Source organism: Physeter macrocephalus, chromosome 4, assembly GCF_002837175.3.
Source record: "Physeter macrocephalus isolate SW-GA chromosome 4, ASM283717v5, whole genome shotgun sequence".
Classification (NCBI taxonomy): Eukaryota; Metazoa; Chordata; class Mammalia; order Artiodactyla; family Physeteridae; genus Physeter; species Physeter macrocephalus.
In genome coordinates, this window is record NC_041217.1 from 141,064,985 (window position 1) to 141,091,861 (window position 26,877).

A 26,877-nucleotide genomic window follows, 5' to 3' on the forward strand; every position below is an offset into this window, starting at 1 on the left:
GATTTTTAGTGTCTCATTCCAGTGTCTATCTATGGTTCAATAGTTGAGAGAGCACATCCACCTGCCACATTTAGTTGCCATGTTCACAAAGATATTTTTAAAACATAACACTGAAAGTTTGCTGCCTAAATAGGCAAAGCTTATTGTGGGAATTCCAAAGATAGTTCATCTTAGCAAATAACTTTAAATTCTTACCCCACCGCAGCCCTGCCCCATAGCAGCAATAAGATGGGAAATAAATAAATTTCTCTTATTGAAATAATGGGGGAAAAAAACGAGAGAGAAAGAAAGAAAAAGACCAGGAATTACAAATGATTAAGTAACAAGCAAATAGTCCAGGCAACCACACAAAACTGAAAATGTATCCAGGAAGAAAATGAGTTGGAATGGGAGTTGCAAACAAAAGAACTGAGTTTTCCTTACGAGAGAAAACAGTATTATTTCTTTTTTCAGTTGTTCCTTTCTTTCTTTTATGTATTAGTGAGAGAGAGAAACGAAAGAAAGATGAAGAAATTAGGTTGAAAAATCAAACAAGACACAAACCACACACTAATTTCTAAAATTTTTTTAAATCCACCTACTCTAAAATGTTGTATTTTTAAAATGCTGTCTTCTGAAATAATTTATCCTAAATTATTTATAACTAATTAATGATCCTAAAATTAATGTACATAAAGAATACTGCTAACTTTTTCAAAGTCTGTAACTGACTAGGTTTTGTATATTTCTGAATGGAAAATTTTGCCTGTTTCAGAATTCTGACATAATTCCTTATAAAAAAACAAAAGAAAACACAGATACTGTTTTTAAAATGACACAGTGTAATGAAATACATAAAAAAGGCAGGCAAACATTTCAACTGCATTATTCAAACTGCTTATCAGCATTTTCCCAAGAGCTTCAAATAAGAGAGCTGTTGTTGCTTGCTCTCTTTCAAAATTAAGGAGACATCTGCTCAGGCTGTTAAATCTTAAAAACCAAAGTAATAACATCAGCATCTTTACTAACTCAAATTTCAAACTGAGCTAAAAATCACAGGGTAACTTTTCATTATTACACAGGAAAAGTCCCACCCAGGAAAGAATCTGTGGAGCAACAGCAGGGGCTTATCTCCCACGTCCTCAAGAATGGTTTTGGTTTTGGCATCCAGATATAACAGGGACAAAAGCACCAAGTGCTCCCTTGAATTTGGTGCAACTGATAACTCAACATCAACCTAATTAGTTTTAAAACAAGAAATAAATCTATACTAACATGAATAGCATCCCTGTGAATTAGAGAAAAAATAAAGACCATAAATCTAAACAAATTAAGAAAATGCAAACTAAAATCAAGTGTCCTTTTTTTGCTTATAAAATTGGCAAAAATGTGACCGATAAATCTATCCTTAAAAAATTCATATGTGCCAAAAGGTGCTGTACAAGGATATTCCCTGAAATACTGCTTATAATAGGAAAATTTTGGAATCAACCTAAATAAATGTCCATCAGCAGAAAAACAGGTAATAGCCACTTGAGCAGCTGTAGAAAGAATGTTGTAGACCTAAGTGTATGAACACAGAAAGCTCTCTAAATGTTCTCAGTCAAATGAAAAGGGAAAGTCACAGAACCACATGATCTCATTTAGGTCAGGGAAAAAAACAACAATAAAAATACACAATATAGGTATGTAGGCACATACATGTATAAATGACAAAGAGTAAAGAAGGCTTACAGCTTTTGTTCTCATACTTCTGTATTATCTGATTCCTTTACAGTAAGAAAGTATATAAATCTAACTCGAGCAAATTTTTAAAAAAAGCCAATACAGAGCTTCAAAATAAGTCTTAAGGTAAACAAATACATAAAACTCTGCAGTATTTTATTTCATTTAAATTATAATTATTACTAAACTTCTGGTTCAATCACAAAGTTAACCACTCCATGTATGGAACTGTAATGATAGAGCTAAGGTATCTCCAATACAAAATATACAACCTTTCTTCAATCTTTTTCCCATCAGTAATCAAACACAAATCTTGAATGTTAATGGGCAGTTATGAGAAGTAAAGGAATTACACATATCTGTACCTGTACTATTTGGTGTTGGAGTCTGATGATGTCCCAAGGTAGTAGCTAATACAGGTCCAACTGGTAGAGAAGATGGACGCTGCTCCGACTTACACAACTGAGCAGGTTCTAGGAGATTTGAACATGTGAAATAAGTTAGAGAAAAAGCCAAACACAACTCTTCTTTTTTTTTAACATCTTTATTGGAGTATAATTGCTTTACAATGGTGTGTTAGTTTCTGCTTTACAACAAAGTGAATCAGCTATACATATACACATATCCCCATATCTCTTCCCTCTTGCGCCTCCCTCCCACCCCTCTAGGTGGTCACAAAGCACCGAGCTGATCTCCCTGTGCTATGCGGCTGCTTCCTACTAGCTATCTATTTTACATTTGGTAGCAAACACAACTCTTTAACTGCAATATCCTGAAGATCAGTAATTTTTGAGACTGTATTCTATTAAGTCAAGTTCCATGCTACTACTCCTTTCTGACCCCCAATCCCCTTTAAACTCAATGATGATATGCTACCCAGTACTAAGACACTAGGCAGGATATCAAGAGACTAGTCAAGATACGCCAATACCTCAGTACAACTACTCTGTAAAACCAGCAAATGCTTCGGATGATAAACTGTTTCCCCCCGAGGATCAAACCACTTGTAAATTCTAAAATAGGGCACAGTAATTCCTCTTTAGTCTCGTGAGAGCTATTAAGCTCATTCTCCTAAGGAGTAAAAATTCATAAAAAGATCTCACAGACTTAATAAGTATTTTTTAAAAGATTTTTTTTTCCAGTAAAATTTCTGACTTATGTCATCAGTGAAAACACTGAAATGTGAGATGCAACCAAAAGGTAAAAGGAACCAGTGGGTGTTGGCCTTAAGCCCTCCTCTGCCAGTTAAAAAAATTTATTACTCTATCCCTAAAAATACATGTCTATCTAATCAGTAGGCATCACAAATTTCATTCCTCCCTTTCTCATTATCTTTAAGTCCACCATGAAGAAACCATTTGTATTATTCAGAGCTATAAAGAATATGACAAAATAGAACATTCCTGGATTACTTTCAAGTAGATCAAGGTATATTAAGTTTTCCTTGGTAGCCATGAATCCTGGGTCATACGATACTGTCCTAGCAGCTAATCCAAGTAACCATGTTTGTCTTCCATCTCACTTTGAAAACCAAAAGCCCTTTAACTGTACTCAAAAAGCTCCAATACCAAAATATTATCATCTTTTTCCAGTTCATTTTTGGCTGTATTTTGTGTGTGAGATTCCTTTTATTTATTAAAAAACAAACAAAAAAAAACAAATAAACCTTCAAGATTACTACAACTGCCATAAAAAATTAAGTTTTTTGTCATCAGTGTACCTGTGAAACATTTTTCCAAATATTATACTATACCTGGAGGTAAGACAGTCTGGGAAGGCATTGTGTTGATCACAGGTTCCAAGGGACTAGGTTGATATATTGCATCTACAGGATTAATAGTACTCTGAGATAAAGAAGCACAGTATAGTTATTTTTAATTAAATACCCTTCCAGCATTGACCCTCCCAAATGTATGAAAAGCCCACACTTCTGACAGCAAAGTCCTGAGGGTAGCTGTATAGACATGTTGGTCAAATTGCAAAGAGGAAATAAAACAACTTTACTATATGGAAGTCTAAGAGTTTCTTATAAGATTATTTAAAGAAGCATAGTAAGGAGGGAAAATGAATGAATCTCTGACATACAGAAAGGTAAAACTAAATGAAAACACTTGGAAAGTTGTAGAATGGTTTCAGGAAGCCAAAATAATAACCTCTTGATTCAACTCAGTGCTTCTCAAATTTTAATTCACCACAAATATCAAAGATGGAGAAATGCTCTCTCCTGCTTTGGTATTAATAAGCATTATACCTATGACTAGCTAATGTATCTGTACCACTACAATCTTATTTTTACATCCCATACTACTGCCACCTTCTATCAATGTGTATTGCACCATACAGGCACCTAGTTTTACAGTCACTAAAGGCAAAGAAATGTGTCTTCTAATGGGATGTCTTTTCTTTTTGAGGATTTAGAAGGAAAAAAAAAAATACTAAAACGTGTAGTTACAATTTTAGAGAGGAAAAAAAAGTCTAGGTTCTTCTGACTCCAAGCCAAGACACTATTTTGCCAGCATGATGGCATTTTAAAAACAAGACTCCAAAGCTTACTGATATTTTTTTATTTGGAGGAGGGGGAGATTTTAAACCAAGGCCTTCGCCAAAGTAAAGTTTGAAACCACCACTTAGAAGACTATACTAGATAAAACCCAAGAAATAAAAATTTAAGTTTTTTAGCTTTCCTTGATCTGGAAAACTAAACTTCAAACATGTATTAGGTAGAGCTTGTAACAGAAAATACTGAAACAGAATTAGAAAAGAAATACTTTATTGATGAGCCCCAAAAGCATTTGTAAAAATTTAAAAGCACATAACAATGGAAACTGAGATAATAGGAAAGTTTTTATAGCATTCTTATTTAATGCCTAAGTTATTTTTTTCTTATATCCCCTCTCTGCATAAATATCAATATGTAAAAATCACTAAATCAGATCTCTTAAATTGATTTGAACATAAGAATTCTGATTCTTGTCATAACAGTCTACATACCATAAATATTTTAGTCCTAGAAAATAAAAGACACAGAGAAGAAGCTCTGAAAACAATCATTAATAATCAAAAGCCTAGTAAAGTGAAGTGGGGAAGGTTCTGGAGCATTAGGAAAAGCACAGAAACAGAGACTTAGAATTTTAATTCCTAGAATCCTTGCTCTACCAATGACTTGACAAATCTCATCTGCTGTGGGCCTCACTTTCCCAGTGCATAAAATGAAGAAATGTCTGGATGCTATGGTCTCTAAGGGCTTTCTGGTTATTACATTAGGATTCTATTTTCAGATACCAGGCTGGGCCATAATATCTAAACAAGTGTCTCAACAATCCTGGAGCTGTTCTTAAAATAAATTCCTTATTTTTACATAGTGATTTTTCTCTAAAGGGCTCCAAGTGCTTTACAAAGGCAAAATCCCACCTTTAATACTTTGAGCCATAAGAATGAGAATATCCCACCTCCTTATCCCCAACCTATTATATAAGAAAAAATTACTAAACAGACCCAGAAATAAAATAACTTTGGAAAAAGGGACCAGAATTCAATCTTTTGAATGCAATCTTCTGTTTTTCAGAAGGCTAATATTAGGTTTGTCAATCCCACAAAATGCTTTTAGACTTTTTCTTTTGTTGCTGTTGTTAACAGAAAATACAACTACTGTCCGTGGTCAACCAACTTCAGGCTAAAAAATGTCAAATAACATTCTAAGCCTTGCTTTAAAAAAGAATGTGCAGAGCTTGAGAAGTGCAAACAAATGACAATCCTAAACCCTAATCTGTTGTAAAATTAATAAAATTGCAATACATGCAATACAATATAAAATACAATTATATATACATATATGTATGTATAGCTAACATTTATTGAGTACTATGTGCATACTATCTTACAACAATCCTCTGAGATAGAAGTCACTTTTCTTTATAGATGAGGAAACAAAGACTCAAAGGTTAAGTAACTTGCCTAAGGTCACAGATAGTTAAGTGGCAGGGCTAGGTTTTAGCAGTCTGGGTCCAAGGCCTAAACCATGAACACTGCCTTTTTTAAAAAATAAAAACTCTTAAGGAAAAATGCTATAGTCCCTGATCAAATGATTCAAATATGTTTGTTTTCTACAAGTTTAGGTTTTCTATCAGTATAAACTATCTACATGTTTTTAACTACAAATGATCAAACATTTTTAGTATGCTTTATAAAACTACTGTTTAACATAATAAAAGGTAACTGATTTGCTTTGAGAGAAAAGAGATAAAAATAACTGCCATCATTAATTTTCCTTAGGGTCTTTGGGAACCATGAAATGCTAGACCACATACACAGTCTTTTTCCATGAGGCTTATAATCTTAATTGATATCTCAGAAGAGGTATTATATTATATTGTAATTATATCACATAATTGTATTAAATCACCATGGCTCAAACTATGAACTCACACTGAAGAAGAACAAAAATTCCAATGTGTTTAATTCAAATTTTTAAAATGTTTCTCTTACTGTTTTCTTAAGAAATATGTAAACACAGATATTTAACTTATGTTTCATTTTAAACCACATATAAACATAACATGCTCATCCTTTCATATATAATCATAAGATGGTTTTCAAGATTTAGAAAATGAGTTTCCAGATCTCAGATAAGCTGGCATTTGTAAAGCCTCAGACAAAAAAAGAGGTTGCCTCCTTCTTCAGAAACACAGTCTGAATACAAGTCACACATCTACCATAAAACTAGGGGAGCTTAAACTGCAAACCTTCAAATTCTAGCTTTTATTTCCAATAAAATTTTCTTTTCTTTTTGGTGGGTAAGTTGAATGTAAGGGAAGAGTAAAACCCAAGGGGAGGAAAGAATAGAAAATGGCTATAAGTGGAAGAATTCATGTTGCAATTTGTTCCTACAAAAAAGCAGTATATACCACAGTAGCAATGACAGTTAACACAATACACAAAATCTAAAAATAAAGATAAGAAATTAATAGAAACTTATAACCATATAGTTAAATTAAGATGTTTCAATACTGTACCCCTCCCCTTCTGCTTTCATTAGAAAAAAAGAAGTTGGACAAGAAATGTAGCATTGTGAGTTATGCCTTATTTAGTCATAAAAGCTGCATTTTTACACCATGATTAACCCTTCAAGTTAACACATGCAAGGTGATTCAATAAGAATCAAGACTCAGCAAAATTTTAAGATCAACATTTCCCCTCCAAATGATTGCTGAAAGCTGGCCAACTTTAAGAGCTCAAGGAAAATTGCAAGTCAACAAACAAAGAACAGTGAGTAGGTAAAAAGAGGAATTTGTGTTGAAAAATGAGTAGAAATTCAGGCTTCTCCTGACATAACTGGTTATAATGCTCTGCAGAAGTAAAGGGGAACAAAGATTAGATTAAACTTACTATAATTCCATCTGCGTGCTTCTCCGCATTACACTGGTCCTTAAGGAGAAATGTTAAAAATATTAACTTCATTCTTTCATTTAAGTAACACCTTGTGTACTTTCTTCCCTAGTAAGAAAACTTATTTTATCGTGTAAGCAACAACGTTAGAAAACTACCACTCTGCTTCCACTAAGATAGTAATTTCACTGGTCCATTCCTAGCCAAACATAATTCTAACCAAGAGTATGGCAATTGTTTTCCTATACAGGTATTTAATTAAATTCTTTGTAGAAATATCCTATTGAACTGTGTAGTCACATTGGTATCAATGACTGAAAGCAGATATATTAATTTAGGATTAACGATCCTGAATATTTCTGGGTTTAACTTTACAGTAAATTGTGCCAACTCTCCACAACCCCCAAACTCTTACCGTACTGCAAAGGTATGACAATCGTATACCCTTAAAAACTCAGGGTAGACATAATTTCCCATATCTGGCTGCTGGGCCCAGAAGTACATCAATACTTTTCTAAATAGATGGTCTGATTTTCGTTTCAGTAACCATAATCACCATATCCACAGAATGATACAGGGGCTAACGCTTACTACCTGGCAGGTATTTTACATACAGGCATACCTCGGAGATATAGCGGGCTTGGTCCCAGTCCACCACAATAAAGCAAATATCGCAATAAAGCAAGCCGCACAAATTTTTTGGTTTCCCAGTGCATATAAAAGTTATATTTACATTATACTGTAGCCTATTAAGTGTGCAGCAGCACTGTCTTAAAAAACAATGTAATTTAAAAATACTTTATTGCTAAAAAATGCTAAACATCATCTGAGCCTTCAGTGAGCTGTAGTAATATCAAAGATCACTGCTCACAGATCGTCATAACAAATACAGTAATAATGAAAAAGTTTGAAATATTGCGAGAATTACCAAAATGTGACAAACCCACAAAGTGAGCAAATAATGTTGCAAAAATGGCGCCAATAGACTTGCTTGACACAAGGTTGCCACAAACCTTCAATCTGTAAAAGATAGCATCTGCAAAATGCAATAAAGCAAGGTCTGCCTGTATATTATTAATTCACTTGTTCCACTGACAACTCTATAAAGTAGGTACTACTATTATCCCCATTGGACAGATGAGAAAACTGCGACAGAGAGAGTGTCTACTCTAGTCTACAGTGTCTAGTCCAACACATATAGTCTAGTTCCAGAATTCAAGGTCTTAACTAATATGCTATTGATATTTTGCTTTGCCTCTCTTCTCCAAGGATGTACTTAAGGAAGAAGGTGGTGGAAAGTTACCAAACATATTTGTTCCTGTAACTATAATCTATCTATTAGTTTTACACAGACAATATATTTAACTTAAAAATGTTTAAAGTTTTAACTCCACACTATCAAGAAGTTTTCAAGTTTTAACAGAAACCAGTATTTGGTCTTGGTTTACAGCCAAGTTATATATCATTTATACATAACTTTTTCTTTCTTTAACTATAGAGTTTACTCAGAAATCTACAGATTGAAGGGACAACCAAGAGCAATTTAAAGATCTGGGGGTAATTTTTTTTAAAGAATTAACATAGCAGGCCTGAAATAGCTATCCTCAGAAAAGCCTGCCTACAAAGTTGGCCGTTGGCTTGGTGTCTGGGAACTTGGATTTTAGGAGGGTTCCCACCACCTCACTATCATAAGGGCAGCTCACTGCACCTAATCTGTTTAAGCAAACAAAATGGTTTATGCTGAAGACCAGCTTTCCTTTTGGAAATCTGGACTCTTGCTTGGTAAGTGCCAGGTAAACAGCGCTTACATGACAAAAACCCCAATAAAAAACCTTAGGTGTTGAGTCTCTAATGAGCTTCCCTGGTAGACATTTCACAAGTGCTGTTACAATCTGTTGCTGGAGAAATTAAGCACACCCTGTATGATCCCATTGGGAGAAGACTCTTGGAAGCTTCGGCCTTATTTTCCTCTGGATTTTGCCCCATGTGCCTTTTTCCTTTGCTGGTTTTACTTTGGATCCTTTGCTGTGATAAATCATAGCTGTGAGTAAAACTACAAGCTGTGCCTTCCCAGCAAATCACCAAACCTAGGGATGGTCTTGCAAACCGCCAACACCAGTGCATATCCTTTGCATATCCTTGAGAATAAAAGCATTTTGGTAAGTCCATAATTCATGTTGGGATTTGCACAACTGAATTAACTATATATTTACAATATCCAAAGTTTCAGTTATTTTTAATAGACACAGTTGAAAATAAAATCTTGAGAACTACACAGAAAGAGAAATTTTATAGTTTCTTGCTCAGATGATATTTTAATTTACTTTTAGTTTTCCCCATTAATTTCTAAATTTCTAATTTCTAAAATTGACTTTTCCAAAGAATTTCTTAGAAAGAAATATATGTAAGTGGCAATAAGTGGAAAGAAATACATGTGGTAGATTAAATTTTCCAAAAATGGTCCCAACAAGAGGTAGAGTTCATGGCCCCTATCCTTGAAACGCTGTGACTGTCCCTAACCAATAAACATAGCAGAAGTGACTATGTGTGACTTCTGAGACCAGGTCACGGAAATGCCACAAATTTCTACCTTGTTTTCTTGGAGCCCAACCACCACACTGTGAGAAAGGCCAAGCAGCTGGAAAGAGAACTATATGGAGGAGCACCTAGGTCCCCAGCTCAACTTCCCAGGCATGTGAGTGAGCCATCTCGAAAGTGGATCCTTTGGCCCCCCCATTTCAACACATACACCCCTGCCCCTGCAATCAAGCCACCACAGGTGGCACTGCATGAAACAGAAATAAGTCATGAGGCCTAACCAAATTGCAGATTTGTGAGCAAAATAAATGACTGCTGCTATTTTAAGACACTTAGTTTAGGTTGGTTTGTTATATAGCAATACATTATTGATACAGTACATTGTATTATCTAAGAAAACCACCACTTCTACTTCTGGTATAATTTAAAATAAACTTAAATATCCAGTTTTAAGATAAGTAAGTACTAGGGATGTGATGTACAACATGATACATATAATGAATACTGCTGTGTGTTATATATGAAAGTGGTTAAGAGAGTAAATCCTAAAAGTTCTCATCACAAAGACAAAAATTTTTTTTTTCTATTTCTTTGATTTTGTATTTATATGACATAATGGATGTTCACTAAACCTACTGTGATAATCATTTCATGATGTAGTAAGTCAAATCATTATACACTTTAAACTTACACAGTGCTGTCTATTATGTCTCAATACAAGTAGAAGAAAAAATAAACTTAAATATCTGACAATTTTTCCCATAAAATATTCTCAATTAATAACACATGCTATCTACAAGGTATTTTAAGTCAGGGTTTATTATTTTTGTTACTGCTGTGGTTTATCTTTTAAGGCAGAGTCAAATCTAGACAAACCCACACTATTAAATGCCTTACTACCAATCCATTCCCATCACGAACTTCAGGAATTTTGTTCTCTTATTTTAAAAGGCGTATTACACTCATCCCCCCTCCCCCCATCTTTCTTTTTAAAACTTTTTATTGTTTTTGTTTTGTAAGTAAACCGCAAGTTGCCTTTTATCAGGGTCAGCTAAAGCTAAATCTCAAGTACTATTAAACCAGAGATCCAACTGATTTCAATTTGAATTATGTTAATTAAACAAAGAAAGGGTCTAATGCTACTTCCCACTTAGATTATAACATATGTTTATCTGGTTATAAGTCCCTCATTCCTTAACACAATGGCTGTTCTCTCTTCTTTGAACAAATAAGCATGACTGAGATCTGGAAATATGACAGTAACAAAAACATCAGTACAACATAATTTGAGAAGACTTTTGGCCAGAATTATAGACTTCAGTATTTTAAAACCATGCCTACCACTAAGATACATGAAATATATTCCTATCTTTCTAATAAGGCAATGTAGTCTAATGAAAGCTCTCTTAATTATGGACCTATACATGTACTTATTACATGAAATAAAAAATAAATATGCTATGGTGATGAAAGAAAATTTCTAATTCAAGTTTGATGAGATTCAACAAACGGGACTGGGACACCTGGATAACCACATGCCAAAAAATGAACCTGGATCCATACCTCACACCACAAAGATTAACTCAAAGTGGACCATACATTAAATTACATGTAAGAGCAAAAACTACAAAACTCTTGAACGAAAATACAGGAATAAATCTTTGTTGTTTAGGATTAGGCAATGATTTCTCAGAAAAGCCACCAAAGGCAAAAGCAATAGAAGACTGATAAACTGGATTTCATCAAAATTTAAAATATTCATGCTTCTCAGGACACTATCAAGAAAGTAAAAAGACAACCCACAGACTTGAAGAAAAATCTGCAAGTCATATATCTGATACGGCTTGTATCCAGAATATATAAAATCACTCCTACAACTCAATAATAAGATTAAAAACCCCAACTAGAAAAACGGGCATGGCACCTCCCTGGCGGTCCAGTGGTTGGGACTTTGCCTTCCAGTGTGGGGGTGTGGGTGCAATCCCTGGTTAGGGAGCTGAGATCCCACGTGCCCTGCGGCCAGGAGGCCAAGGCATGAAGCAGAGGTAATGTTGTGACAAATTCAATAAAGACTTAAAAATAAAAAAATAAAATAAGGGCAAAGAATGTGAATAGACATTTCTCCAGAGGAAATGCAAATGAAAACCACTAGAATGGTTATAATCAAAAAGACAATCACGAATGCTGGTGAGGATGTGGGGCAAACAGAACCCTTACACAAGACGTAGAGGATGGACTTGAGGGCACGGGCAGGGGGAAGGGGAAGCTGGGACGAAGGGAGAGAGTGGCATGGACGTATATAAACTACCAAACGTAAAACAGGTAGCTAGTGGGAAGCAGCCGCATGGCACAGGGAGATCAGCTCTGTGCTTTGTGACCACCTAGAGGGGTGGGATAGGGAGGGTGGGAGGGAGGGAAACGCAAGAGGGAGAGGATGTGGGGATATATGTATACGTATAGCTGATTCACTTCGTTATACAGCAGAAACTAACACAACATTGTAAAGCAATTATACTCCAATAAAGATGTTAAAAAAAAAAGAACCCTTACACATTATGAGTGGAAATATTATGTGCAGCTGCTTTGAAAAGTAGTTTAGCAGTTTTTCAAAAAGTTAAACATAGAGTTACCATGTTACCCAGTAACTCCACTCCTAGGTATACACTTAAGAGAAATGAAAACATGCATCCCCACACAAAAACATCATATGCAAGTGTTCACAGCAGCATTATTCATAATGGTCAAAAAATGAAAACAACCCAAATGTTCATCAACTGATGTGGTATAATAATATTCAAAGGAATATTATTCAGCGATAAAAAAGAATTAAGTCCTGATACATGCTACAACATGGACTAACCTTGAAAACATTATGCTAAGTGAAAGAAGCCAGTCACAAAATACCACATGTTGGATGATCCTAAATATATGAAATGTCCAGAATAGGCAAGTCTAGAGACAGAAAATAGATTAGTAGTTGCCAGGGATTGGAGGAAAGGCAGGGGCAAGGGTAAGTGAGGGAAAGAGGTATAGGGAATGACTTCTTCATATGTATGGTGTTTCTTTTTGGGGTGATAAAAATGTGCTAAAATTATATTATGGTGATGGCTACACAACTTTGTAAATATACTAAAAACCACCAAAGTATAAACTTTAAATGAGTGAACTCTATGGTATGTAAATTATGTATCAATAAACCTGGTTTAAAAGAAGTCTGATGAGAAATTAATGAATACTGATATAAACAAAAAAGTCTATGCAGAAAAACATTCTAGGGAGAGAACCTGGGATCCAAGGATAACTTAAACATACATTCTAGTTTAAAAGTATCTATGGTCAGACACCTCAGTTCTAAAACGATAATCTAGACTTGGAAAGTCCAGTTTAGAAGCCACTAGTCACATGTGGCTATTGAGCACCTGAATGTGGCTAATTCAAAGTGCAAAATACAACCAGGATAGTGAGGACTTAGTGGGGGGGGGGCGGGGGAGGGAGAGAGGGAGGGAGGGAGAGAAAATGAAGTATCTCGTTAATGAATAAATTTTTATATTGATTACATGTTGAAACTTAGTGGGGGGGGGGGCGGGGGAGGGAGAGAGGGAGGGAGGGAGAGAAAATGAAGTATCTCATTAATGAATAAATTTTTATATTGATTACATGTTGAAATGGTATTATTTTGGATATAATGAGTTAAATAAAATACTTTATTAAAATTAATTTCCTTTGCTTATGTAAGTTGTGACATCTGGTCATATCACCTAATCTTAATGAAGAAAACTGGTCAAGTCCCCAGCTGCAGGGGTCTGTCTCCCAGATTATCTTCACTCTGCTCCCTCCCCTCCTCACTTCCTCTGCAATTCCCCATGAGTAGAACACTGCTGTCTCTATGGTACAAAGGAAGAATGAAGTCATCTGAGCTAACACAGCTTACCTGAAAATCCCAATAACCAAGTGGTGACCAAACTTTGCTACACATCAGAATCAACCAGGGAGTTGAAAAACCCCAATGCCCAGGTGACACACCACAGCAACTACAACAAGAATGTCTGGGAATGGGAGCCATGCATCAGAATTGTTAAAAGATTCCCAGGTGATTCTAATGTGCAGCAAACTTTGGGAACCAATGCACTAATCATTTAGGCAGGTGGGAAGCTTTGGGGAATGAGAATTAAAGTCAAAGACTCAAAAAACTGGAAGGAGATTAAAATCCTACCTATAGCATGCTGCCTCTAAGAACCTAAAACTAAATCAACCCAAAACAAGAAAGGTATCAAATTAGCTACATTCTTTTTTTCTTTTTTTTGGGCCACATCCCTGTGGGGTCTCAGATGACAATACATCTTCTAAAAGTAGCTGATTCTAAAATCTTATTAACCTGCCAGGGCAGAATAATCTTCCAAAGTAACTAAAACAATTTATATTCCCATCAGTGTTAGATGGAAGTTCTCAAAATTTTACCAACATGCCATTCTGTGGCTTTAAAATTTATGTCCTAATAAAAAGTTTTTTTAATTTAACAATTATTTAGGACTAATTATATACTTGGTACTAAGAGCATTACAAACACTAATTCATTTAAGTTTCACACTATCAGCAAGAGTACAGATACTATTATTATTCCTATTATATAGGAGAAAACCAAAGCACAGGGAGGATAAATAAACTTGCTCAAGCGGTGGAACAAGGATTCAAACCCAGACCATCTGGTTCCAGAGTCCATGCTCTTAAAAATGTAATGCTGCCTCTCACTATTATTTAAAAACTGTATATCTTAATCACAGATTGACTGATCATGCAAAGATTAATTCATAAGGATGATAAATTTAAAAAATCATACATATAGTGGAAATACTAAACCACGCAACTATTAAAAATTATGTGTTACATATATATGGAATCTAAGGAAAAAAAATGTCATGAAGAGATTAGTGGTAGGACGGGAATAAAACACAGACCTACTACAGGGAGATCAGCTAGGTGGTTTGTGACCACCTAGAGGGGTGGGATAGGGAGGGTGGGAGGGAGGGAGACGCAAGAGGGAAGAGATATGGGAACATATGTATATGTATAACTGATTCACTTTGTTGTCAAGCAGAAACTAACACACCATTGTAAAACAGTTATACTCCAATAAAGATGTTAAAAAAAAATTATGTGTTAAAAAATTCATTCAAAATTCACAATTATTTATCAGGCCCCTACTTTGTGGCAGGCAACTGTTCTAGGCACTGAGGATACAGTGGTGTTACGGAGTGAATGTTTGTGGGCCCCCCCCACCCCAATTCAGACAATGAAGCCCTAACCCCAGTGTGGCTGTATTTGGAGTAAAGGAAGTAAATTAAGATTAAATAAGGTCCTAAGGGTGGGGCCCCAATCCAGTAAGTGTCCTTCTAAGAAGAGACACAAGAGAGCTCTCATTCATGCTCACTCTCAGTGTGTACCACCAAGGAAAGGTCCTGTAAGGACATAGTGAGAAGGTGGCTGTCTACAAGCCGGGAAGAAAGTCCTCACCAGAAACCAAATCAACAGGAACCTTGATCTTGGACTTCTAGCCTCCAAAACTGTGAGAAAATAAATTTCTGTCGTTAAAGCCACTCAGTCTGCAGTGTTTTGTTATGGCAGTGCAAGCATTCTAAGACAAAGTCCTCATGGAGATTATAGTCAGGTATAGACAGACAATAAACAGGATACCATGTAAATCTGGCAAATGATGTAAGACCATGAAGAAAAAGAAACTACTGGGAGGGTAGAGATTATTTTAGATAGAGTGGTCAGCAAGGTCTCTCCAAAGAGATTTCACGTGGGCAGAAATTTGAATAAAGTGAGGGTGTGAACCCTGGAAGTCTGGAAGAAATGCCTTCTAGGCAGAGGGGAAAGCAAATACAAATCCCTGAAGCAGAAAAAGTTTGGCCTGAGAAAAAGAAAACAGGCTGATGTTGTTAGAATGGTGTGATCAAGCCAAGGTGAGGTGAGGGAGTAGTGACGGCTCAAATGACATGAAGTTATGGTTAAGTAACTTAGATTCCATTCCAAGGGAGGTGGGAAACCAATAAGGGGATTTGAGCAGGCAAGTGACATGGTCTGATTTACACTTAAATTGTTTAAAAATACACAAAGAGTTCATATAGGGTACATATATATATAATTTGAGGGATGTATCTATACATAAAAAGCCTTAACAATGAAATTATTTCTGGAAAAAATTAAAAAGCCAAACTCCATTTACTTGATCCATGTTACCCTTTCTGAAGGACCTTGAAATGCAGGTCTATTAAGCTGGGCTAAAACAGATGGTAGCAGGTACTGACTTAACTGTAGAAATTTCTAGAAAGAAGTTTTAGTAACTTGAATTGTAACTCATTCCAAAGACAGAACATCAGAAATGTTCTTGTTGGGTGGCTAAATGGTGAGCTACTGAAAGAGGCTAGGCTGCCCTGTTTTACAACTATCTAAAGACCTGATTGATTTGTAGAGATGATCCAAACTGGCCTGAACACTATCAGCTCTTCTACTTCCTCAATCTTCTAGAGAAGGCACTGTTGAATCCCTAAAATACCTACCTACTCACACTGGGCTTAATGTAGTTTACCGGTTATCTGTATATAAGCTTCTGGGTAACTGTAGGTGGCCCCAACCCACCCATGTAATTTCATAGTAAAGAAAACCAAAATAAAAACCTTACCCCTTCTGTGCCTCCAACCCTATACTCCCTTCTTAAGCTTTAGACTGTATTCTGATGCACAAAAATAGATGGAAGAATTTAGACACATACATAGGAAATCAGGCATAGTGGTCAAAAATACCTAGAAAATGAACACAAGCCCTTAAGTTCTGACACTTTACAAGCTGAATATCCATACTATCTAAGCACAAATGCATTTTTCTATACTATTGTGTCATTAACAATGCTAGGAAAATAGTGTCCATTATTAGGCAAACAAATATATGCAATTGAATAAGTAAAATAGGCCAAATAATTAAAAACTCAAACATCACCATTTCCAAAATTGGTTGCTGAATTGGCTGCCCACCTGCTTCTAGCCACTGGCTAGAAATACAGAGGTAGTCAATGGAAAAAAAAATTTTTAATACTTATTTTCAAACACTAAATTCTTGTTTCTCAAAATATCATGCAATCAAGTACATATTTAGGTTGAATACACCAAAATTTTTCAGAAAAGCAGGCAACATCCATGAAATTGTTAACCAACCACAATAATCCAAAATATGTTTTAATTCCATGAATAAGGAACAGTAATCAAAGCAGTGGTTTATTAATGTATTGGGTTGGTCAAAAAGTGTCTTCGGTTTTTAAGTAAATATAAAAGACACATTTTTCATTTTCACCAAGAACTTTATTGAACAACATATTCACCATTTTTTCCCACTACCTTCTGCCATTTTTCAGGCAACTTTGTAATTCCATCTTCCCAAAACTTTTTATCTTTTTGAGCAAAGAACTGTTCCAGGTGCCTTTTACAGTCTTCCAGGGAATTGAAATTTTTTCCATTAAGAGAATTTTGGAAAGACCGAAATAAATGGAAATCTGCAGGTGCAATGTCTGGTGAATACGGAGGATGAATCAGAACTTCCTAGCCAAGCTGTAACAGTTTTTGCCTGGTCATCAAAGAAACCACATGCAGTCTTGCATTATCCTGATGGAAGATTATGTGTTTTCTGTTGACTAATTCTGGACACTTTTCATCAAGTGCTGCTTTCAGTTGGTCTAATTGGGAGCAGTACTTGTCGGAATGAATCGTTTGGTTTTCCGGAAGGAGCTCATAATAGAGGACTCCCTTCCAATCCCACCATATACACAATATCACCTTCCCTGGATGAAGACCGGCCTTTGGTGTGGTTGGTGATAGTTCATTCCGCTTGCCCCACGATCTCTTCCGTTCCACGTTATTGTACAGTATCCGCTTTTCATCGCCCGTGACAATTTGTTTTAAAAACAGAACGTTTTCATTACGTTTAAGTAGAGAATCGCATGCGGAAATATGGTCAAGAAGGTTTTCTTCGCTTAACTTACGTGGAACCCAAATGTCAACGCGATTAACATAACCAAGCTGGTGCAAACGATTTTCACCGCTTGATTCGGACATTTTAAGTATGTCAGCTTTCTCCCACATGGTATAACACTGAGTGTTCTCAATGTCTCGATTTGATCGCTATCAACTTCAACTGGTCTACTCAACTGTGGAGCATGGTCCAGCAAGAAATCTCTAGCACGAAACTTCGCAAACCACTTTTGACACACACGTTTGATCAGTCACAGCACCTTCTCCATACACTGCACATGTCTTTTTTTGCGTTTTGGCGGTGTTTTTACATTTCTTGAAATAATAAAGCACAGTATGGTGAAAATGTTGCTTTTTTTCTTCCATCTTTAATATTAAAATGGCCACAAAAATGCACCAATTTTGATGAGTCTTTTTTTAAATGCACGCTGATATGATAGCTGTTACATCAATCTAACAAAATTGTTTTGAATGAAGTTAAAGACAACTAAGTGCTACTAGAGCCATCTTACGGAAAAAAATGAATGAACCTTTTGGCCAACCCAATAGTTCAGTACTAGAAAAAATATGTAAAAAACAATTTAAAAAAACACATCTCTATTGTACTCTTCATTATGGATGAAAAATACAGCTCTGCTAAAATTTAAATTCCTTTTTTCCTAAGAAAAACTCTTTTGTGAAAGGTTTTACAAAATATGTCCCTATTTCAAGCAGTGACAATGGAAAGGGTGAGTCATTCAAATGTGCTCCCCTCCTTCCCAGCCACCATCACAAATGACCTTATCAAAAACAAGCACAGGCTGGCAAGGTAACATCCAAACACAATGGTTTTTCAATAGTACCAGTAACGCCAAACTATAACTTAAATTTACTGTAGAAAGGTAATATATTTCAGAACTGAGTATTTTGGCTAGTAGAGAAAAATGCCAAATATTAAAAGCCCATGAAATGAAAGTAATCAAAAATAAAATTTACTTACTTTAGCGATCTGCAGCAACACAATGCAGTGTTTAATTGATTCTACCATGCTCTATAAAAACAAAACACTGATTTTAGGATCTTGCCCCAAATGGCCATACAATGCTAAAACTTAAAATATAAAAGTCAGTTCAAATATACAGGGTTTAAGTCTACTCTACCCTCTCTGGATTTCCAGTGGGTTCTAACATGCTGATAATGTCAAATGAAATTATCATTAGCAATTCTATGAATTGTTTGGAAATACCAAAAAACTGTTAATTTATACTGAATAACATCTAAAGGGTCTTTCAAGAGTTCAAACATAAAGTGATGTGAATTTGATTAACTTCCAAATTCTTAGATCGTACGTAAGCAGGCAATCCCAATGTAAATTCCTAAAACATCTATTCAAGACTTTCATGGAATTATGGAGAGTAAAGGATCCTATCAAGATAATGGTGAACCTAGAATACTACCATGTCTGTTTTTAAAATGCTTTTATCAAAATACAAATCTTATTAGTAGCCCATTATATAATGTCAGAAGGCCAGTACATCAGAAAACTCAAATCACAATATATTTAATTATAATAAAGAGAATATACATTGTGCATGGATGAAACCTTTTATCCAAGGGTCTCAAACAGACAAGACCAGAAACAGATAAAATGGCACACGAAGTCAATTCAATTAAAGGGATTATTCTATTCACTTAAATTCCTTTAGAAGATAATACAATTCTTAAACACCCTTGTAAAAATGCATAAAAATTAAAAACTCAACTGCTCTTATTAATAATAGCAGCTTAAAACAGAAACATTTTACAGCACTTTCTAATGCAAAGCCAGAGCTTATCAAACATATAACTTACATTTGTTGTCTCTTTGAGAGTTTCAATTTTCTGTGAAAAATAATAAATTTAAACAGAAATTATCAGAAACACAAAGAGGTATCACTGTTGTTTTTTTACTGGTTAGTCATTTAAAGAATTTTACCAAAATGTACTCATTACTCTAAATCAGTTCAGGCAGGTTGGGGAGTGCTTTTGGTTAAACTTTTAAATTTAAATCAAATATTTAAATAAAAAATTCAGACATTTTATGGATTACATCCTCAAATAAAATTCATGTGATTCAATTCAAGATTTGTAAGAATAATATAAAACATTCTTATCCCTTACCTGAAAACAATTTTTGTTTTTTCTATAGCATTCACTATATGATTTTATTTTATTTATTTATTTTTTGCGGTACGCGGGCCTCTCACTGTTGTGGCCTCTCCCATTGCGGAGCACAGGCTCCGGACGCGCAGGCCCAGCGGCCATGGTTCACGGGCCCAGCCACTCCGCGGCACGTGGGATCTTCCCAGACCGGGGCACGAACCCGTGTCCCCTGCATCGGCAGGCGGACTCTCAACCACTGCGCCACCAGGGAAGCCCAACTATGTGATTTTAAAATGCTTATTTTAGAATCACCTTAAACTTTGCAAAGTTGTTTAAAAAATGACATGAGACTAAATTCCAAAACTAAGGTGAGCTAAACATGAGTTACTACTATCACCAAGTGTAAAAGAGACAAATGCAAGGCTATGGTTAACAGAAATGCAAAAAAATAAATGATGCTGCACCAGGAAATCTAGTCAAGGAGAAGAAAAACGTTAATTGAAAAAAAAAAGAAAACAATATTCAAACTACAAAGTAGTTGTCAGAAACCCAAAGGGAGGAACTATAATTAAAGCAACATTCATTTTGTCCCCTCATGTGTGGCTTCTGGTTTATTTTGAAAATTTTGCTGGTTGCTTTATTAATATCTGAAGTGACCACATGTAAATTTAATAAAATAACTTTCAATCTTCAACATATGATACTTGAAGAGAAAGAACTTATTCCTAAAGGTGGTACTTACAAAAAGGGTATCATAATAAAATTTTCTGTGTTACTCTTTTGTTCAATTATGAAACCATACCAGAAATTCACCAGAAAACTCCACTTGAAATCTATATGGCATACTATCATAATAGGTCAACAGTACTATTATAGTAGTCAAAACACCGAGGTCCTTCTATTACTTCTCCAAAAGGCTCTTGGTTTCAAAAATTTTAAAGTCAAAATCATGATTATAGAAGTTACCTTTCTCTGTTCATCATCTTTGCAGTTTTGAAGTTTGTCATCAAAAAGCTACAGGATTAAGAAAAAAATGATTATAGTATCAAGCCTTTACTACATAGTACACATTTACTAAGCAAAGAAAAGCAAACACATTTCTTCCAGGGATGGTTTATACATGCATTAAATGTATAATTAATGTTTACTAAAATATAAGATAACACACATTTTTTCAAGGCATTGTTATTAAGTCAGATTCTATTGAACTATTTTAAACAGTCAAGATCAATTACTCTGGTAGAATTACAAGCAAAAGAAAACATATGACTTTAAGAACTTAAAATATCAGTTCAAACCTAAGTTTTTTCTGCCTTGTCATCCAAGTTTATCAACATTCCTTGTTCTTTCCAGGAGCTTTGCTTGTAATTAATTTTAAAGTGGGAGTTGAAGGAGACAATTTTAAGAATATAAAGGAAGTAGAGAAGTAAACTCTCTCAATCCCCCAACTCCCCCAAAATGAAAAATGGCCTTAGAAATCGAGCCACTTAAAATTTACCAGTTTCACACAACTTTTAAAAATATGAATCTAATCTTGTCTTATTTTCTTCTAATCATGTTTAGGTTAGCTTTAAAAACTACTGAAAAACCAGTAAGGGTTGTAAAGTAACATCAAGTAACTATTTTTACTCAAAATCAAGCTCAGTAACATTTACTACTTTATATGAATTCAATATATAATCGAATGCCATACCTTTAACTGTTCTATCAAGATTTGTAAGTAAGCATCAGCCTCTGTAAGTTTCTTATCAAAGTCTTGGACACTAGGAACAAATCCTGAATCCAAACCCTAGAGGGAAAAAAATTGCAATAAATCCCAGCAATGTCTAATAGTACAAAAGATACTTCACCCTTCATACATGACATCTCACTTTTCTAAATTAAAAATAGTACTTTTACATAAATAATAGGTCTATTTAAATTATCTAAATTCTCTAAGAATAGTGGTACATCAATCTCCTTCATGAACTTCTAGCACTGTTCCCTGTTCATCAATTACATGTGCTGCTGTTCAAATTAGAATTTACCCTGCTTTTTCAGAATCACTTTCTTCTCTCCCAAAAGCCCCATAATGGGCTCCAAAGCAACAGTAATTTAGCTAAAGGAACACATACAAAACAACCTAGATTACCTCCTATTTCCCCCCTACTTTTTGTTAGTTCAATCCTCCAGTCCCTTAATCTCAACTTCATATTCCCACTATTTAGTTCTCCTGTTCCCTAAACTACCCCATTAGCTCTGATGTTTTCTTCCTCCTCCCTTATTTAAAAAAAAAAAAAAAAAAAAAAAGAAGAAAACTCAAAATTCTCACCTCCTCTAAGAGGGCCCTCCCTAAGTGAAAGTGACAACACTTCTGTTGTAAGTTTCCTACTCATTTTCACCCTTGGCATGAACACTACACTCTGGACAGGGTGTAAATGTTTATTTATTTAGAGGGCCCACTTATTTCTCAGTTTAACAGCCCAGCATTTGCATGTCCTACTTTTTGTATGCTAAAAATTTTAAGTTCCAAGAGCACGGGATTCCTATGTTTTAACTTTATTCCAAAGAAAGTTTTGCGTTCTTAATCATCTTTAACTGAAAAATACATCAATCTTGAGTATAAAAGACAAAATAGTCTGAGATTGAAAAAGGCTACCATCTTGCCATATCTGCATGCCCAGAAGTCATGGAGTTAAACGGGAAATAAGGGTCGGGAACCACTAATGTCACAATCACATCCCAACCACAAAACTCTGTACTAAATGGGTGAAATATAGTGCTTCAACATACCATACTTGACTTTCAATTGTTTTATCTCTCCTGCCTTTTGCCAAAACATGCTGATCATTTCACATTCCCCATTTTAGTCAACTGAGGCCAGAGTTCATTTTATATTAAACCAACACCTCATCTTTGCCTAACACTTTATCATAAAAGCACTTTCACAGCCATGATCTCAAACATCAGATTGAGACAGTATAGTATTATGGAAAAAAACAAAGAGTTGGCAAACCTGGTTTCTAATTGCAGCTCAGCCACTACCAAGATATTGCGTCTCTCTAAACTATTTTCTTACCTGCCAAATACAGGCATCCTCCTCCTACTATTATTAGTGTGGCTGCTACGACCTCTACTAAAGACTATAATTACTAACACTGTCAATTACTACTAATACTATTGCTGTTCTTCCAAATTAAAATTCAAATTCTTAATCAAAGCATTAAAAACCTAAGTCCACAACTAATCCTGTAATGCATTTTCTTTTTCAAATTCAAAGGCAAAAAAACTGCTTTTTTTTACATACACGTTGAGAAACTCCTTGAAATGAGTATTGAAAAAACCCCTTTCCAATGAGAGATGTCATGTAAAAACAAAGTTTAAGAAAGAAAAATCATAATAAGCAATATATGTAAAATCCAGATATATTTATAAAATTGTAGTTAAACATCTTCATTCTTAAAGATAACCCCAAAGATATCCTTTTAGAAACATTTACTATGTAGAGTATGATAATAAAAGACGTGGAAAAGAAAGGATAAATCCATCACGTTCCAGAGATACCACAGTACTGTACTAAGAAAGTAGGGAGTGATTTCTTTTCAATGTTACTGTACCACAGGAAAATTGGAAGGACTGCTTGGCTTTTTGTTTTGTTTTGTTTTGTTTCACAGGGCAATATAATATAACTATCAATAATTTAACTATAAAACCCAGTTAAAATCAGCTAAATACATTGTTCTTGCTAAATACTAAAAAGGTCAATGGCATATTCATAAGTGAGTATAAAGATGAAGATCTAAATGAGAAAAAGTGCTCTTCAAGAATTTTCCCTCTTCTGAATCCATTTAGATCTACCACTATAGAAATCTAATTAATATATCCTTCTGAACAAGTCACTATATCTGATTTAAAATCCCCCAATAAATAAATGGAAAATTAGATTTATATTACTGAGATCTGAAATTAAGTCTAAATTAAGTCTTAAAAAACAACTCTTTGATGTTGCTATAATCATGTGAACCTCACCTTGGCTCTTTGTCAGACCTGCCTCCCCCTAGATATCATCTTCTACAATGGTCCTTTACCCTTAAAACACCACACATTGTAACATCCAAGTCAAAGATCTACCCAACAATCAATTTTTCTTTATGTAATGTATAATGGGAGGTTTGTAACAACAGTTATTAGCTTAAAGTCCCAGAACTGGCCTAAAACTCCCTTGCACAGTAATCCATAAGTCTTTGGTATACTTTAAAATAAAATCTACATATATAGTTTCCCCATCTTAAATCAATAAAATAACATGTATGCATTTATTATTACCGTGGACAAGCAACTGACAGTAATTAAACTGTTTTCTCAAGTCTTGTAAGAATAATACACTAGAAGAAAATATAAGTTTTCACCTACATATTGTGACCCAGTACACAGAATCAAGGCCACCTAGTCCAGCCTCCCACTCATATAAGTTACTTTTATAATGTCCTTGAAAGTCATCTAGTCTTCGCCTGAGTATCTCAAGAGAAAAGGAACTCAGTACCTCCTAACATAAACTATTTCACAAAATCCCTTTAAAGTCATAACTATTCCTCTTTCCATTAAACATTTAAGATATAAGGCACTATACATATTTATACTTTTTAATGGAATTTTGTTTCAAAACAGGTCATAAAAATAGAATATAGTCCTCTACCATGTTGAGTGGTTTGTCTTCCTTTGAAAAGAACTCAGAACAGGCAGACCTTTTAAAACAGTGTGACTTCATACTTCTTAGGGTGATACTTAGCTCTTGAGAACAAGCTGGCTGGGAGTCAAGCAGATGTACATTCTACTACTCTGTACTTGCCTTTTTATCTAACACTTATCACATTTTATCATAATTACATATTTAATTGATTGACTTCTCTGAAGGATTATCAACTCCACGAGGGCAGGAACTGCCATTCATTCAGCACTATACCCCCACACCTGGACTCCAGGCTAGCTCATTGTTGAGTGAATGTGTGTTGCACTGATTGTAACTTCTGGCAACTGCTGATGCCATGATACCACTCTTCTCCATGACCACGTCTCCCTGTATTTCCCCTGCCTTTCTGTTCTCTTTCTCCTTCTATTTTTCTACTGCCTCACTCCCTTTCTTTCCTTCTCTTTTGTCCTGCAGTAGTAACTGAAGTGGTTATGTTGCATTTTTGGCAATCAGCACCAAAGAGGTTGCTGCTCCCTAGTTTACTATATTGATGATCCATAGTTCTAACCTGATGATTTCTGTATGAATTCATTTAAAATTTAAATTAAACATGACTATCATAGAGAAATAGAGACAAAATGGTCTGTGATGTAAAAAAAGTTAAACTAGAAGAAACTCAATAGAAATTAAACCATAAAATTAGAAATCTATGTAAAGAAAAAAACCACACTTATGTGGTGAGTATGCTAAAAAACAAAACAGTCTCAGTTTGCAAGAGTAAATTTGCTAATTAAAGAAAGCTAAAGTACGTACATGAAGTCAAGAGTAACACATAGTTCTGTATCAAGCAAGACCTATGTATCCAGATTAAATATATATATATGTATATGTATATATAGAGACAGACATCTGGCTCAATTTAAGGGGAATTTCAAAAATAATATCTAGAATGATAGAAGAATATTAAACTGCCTCAAAACTGTATGTAAGTACTTCCTACTATCTTTCTAATACTTACGTTGAACAGCATCACTTTTCTCAGAAGGTACTTCAAAGCTAACAAATGTCAGCAAAATTAAATGAATTTCTATCAATACTTTAATTGGGACATTAAACACTATTTATTCTTTATACATACACATAACTGAATACTTTACTGCCATTAAAAAGAAGAGTATTAAAAGGGATGTCTTTAATACTTTCTGAAGTACATATGAATTATACTTCATATGTAGCTACTTTGGAGAGACACTCTTAGTAAAACAGTACAAGAGGCAATTTTTGAGGCAAGGAGTAAAAGCTTTTAAAGTAATTCCTGCTGACAGAGGAAGAGTAATGAATAGTGGAGGTACAGTGGGAAAAGGTGATTTAAGGTCTTCTTGAGGTCAGAAACAGGAAATAAGAAAGTTATGAGTAATTTAAGGAACTGAGAAGAAAAATGCAGAACAGGAAAGGCTATGGCTGAATAACACTCTAAAAAGAAATTCACAAATGAGTAATTATTTTCATATCAAATCTTATTTCACAGCAAAAACTTAAAGGACTATGTACCCTACACTCAGTGCTTTCTCCTATACAGGACAAAATAGTATATAATAAAAATAGGTTGTAAAGAGAGAAATACAGAAATTATTCCACATAAGTCTCATAGAAAAGTTCAGAATAACAAGAAAACAAAATAAGTTATAAGTAGTAGAACTGTAAAAGGGAATAACAGCTTAAAAATTTAACAAAGGAAAAACACCAAAGAAAACAAGACTCCTAATGAAAAATAAATGGCATAAATCCAGACAAAAGTAGATGATTTTTAAAAATTAGCAAAATACACACCCTATAAATAAAATAATAAAAACTCTGCAGAAATGTTGTTTTGATTAAATATAAGAGTATTTGGAAAGTTTATGTTCACAATTAGCAATTTGAGATGACATGCATCACAGATACGCTTTCATCCAATGAAAGAAGTATAGGGCATACTTACAATTGAATCACTTACAATTATTTTTGAAAATTCAAGAACTGGAGAGATACCAGAAGACTGGAAAAAAGCAAGTGTGGTACTGATCTTCCATAAAGGTAAGGAAAAGAGAGAATAGAAAGTTACTATGCTGTGCGTCTGACATCAATAATTAATTAAAGGAATTATAAGAGAAACATCTGTAGCTATACAGAGGAAAAGTAGGTACATGAGCAGCAAGTGGCAAGTTGAAAAATAAACAGATAAATAAATATTATGCCAAACTTAATGGCTTTTCTGTTCCTTAGAAATTTATTAGCAAATTAAGTTTTTTGAGAAATGACACCATTTTGTCTCCTTACCAAATGACTCAAAAGTTGCTTTAATGATGAAAAAAGTATATTAAAGAAACCAGGGCTTCCCTGGTGGCGCAGTGGTTGAGAATCCGCCTGATGATGCAGGGGACACGGGTTCGTGCCCCG

General features: G+C 34.7%; 1 protein-coding gene across 8 annotated transcripts in view; it reads right to left on the reverse strand.

Moving 5' to 3' along the window:
- The window catches only part of OSBPL9 (oxysterol binding protein like 9), a 176,755-nt gene that overhangs the window by 22,218 nt on the left and 127,660 nt on the right, over positions 1 to 26,877 (reverse strand). For 4 of the 8 annotated variants that reach the window (XM_024119635.3, XM_007129208.4, XM_007129211.4 and 1 more), the window contains 7 exons: positions 21,463 to 21,558; positions 20,736 to 20,783; positions 19,479 to 19,508; positions 18,628 to 18,678; positions 7,090 to 7,128; positions 3,458 to 3,548; positions 2,070 to 2,177 (listed from right to left, as the gene is read on the reverse strand). In XM_024119635.3, coding sequence (XP_023975403.2) covers positions 2,070 to 2,177; positions 3,458 to 3,548; positions 7,090 to 7,128; positions 18,628 to 18,678; positions 19,479 to 19,508; positions 20,736 to 20,783; positions 21,463 to 21,558 — 463 coding nt within the window. Of the gene's footprint in view, positions 1 to 2,069; positions 2,178 to 3,457; positions 3,549 to 7,089; positions 7,129 to 18,627; positions 18,679 to 19,478; positions 19,509 to 20,735; positions 20,784 to 21,462; positions 21,559 to 26,434; positions 26,504 to 26,757; positions 26,776 to 26,877 lie in introns of those variants that run through there. The other 4 variants (XM_028489400.1, XM_007129213.3, XM_028489401.1 and 1 more) reach the window with 4 other exon arrangements.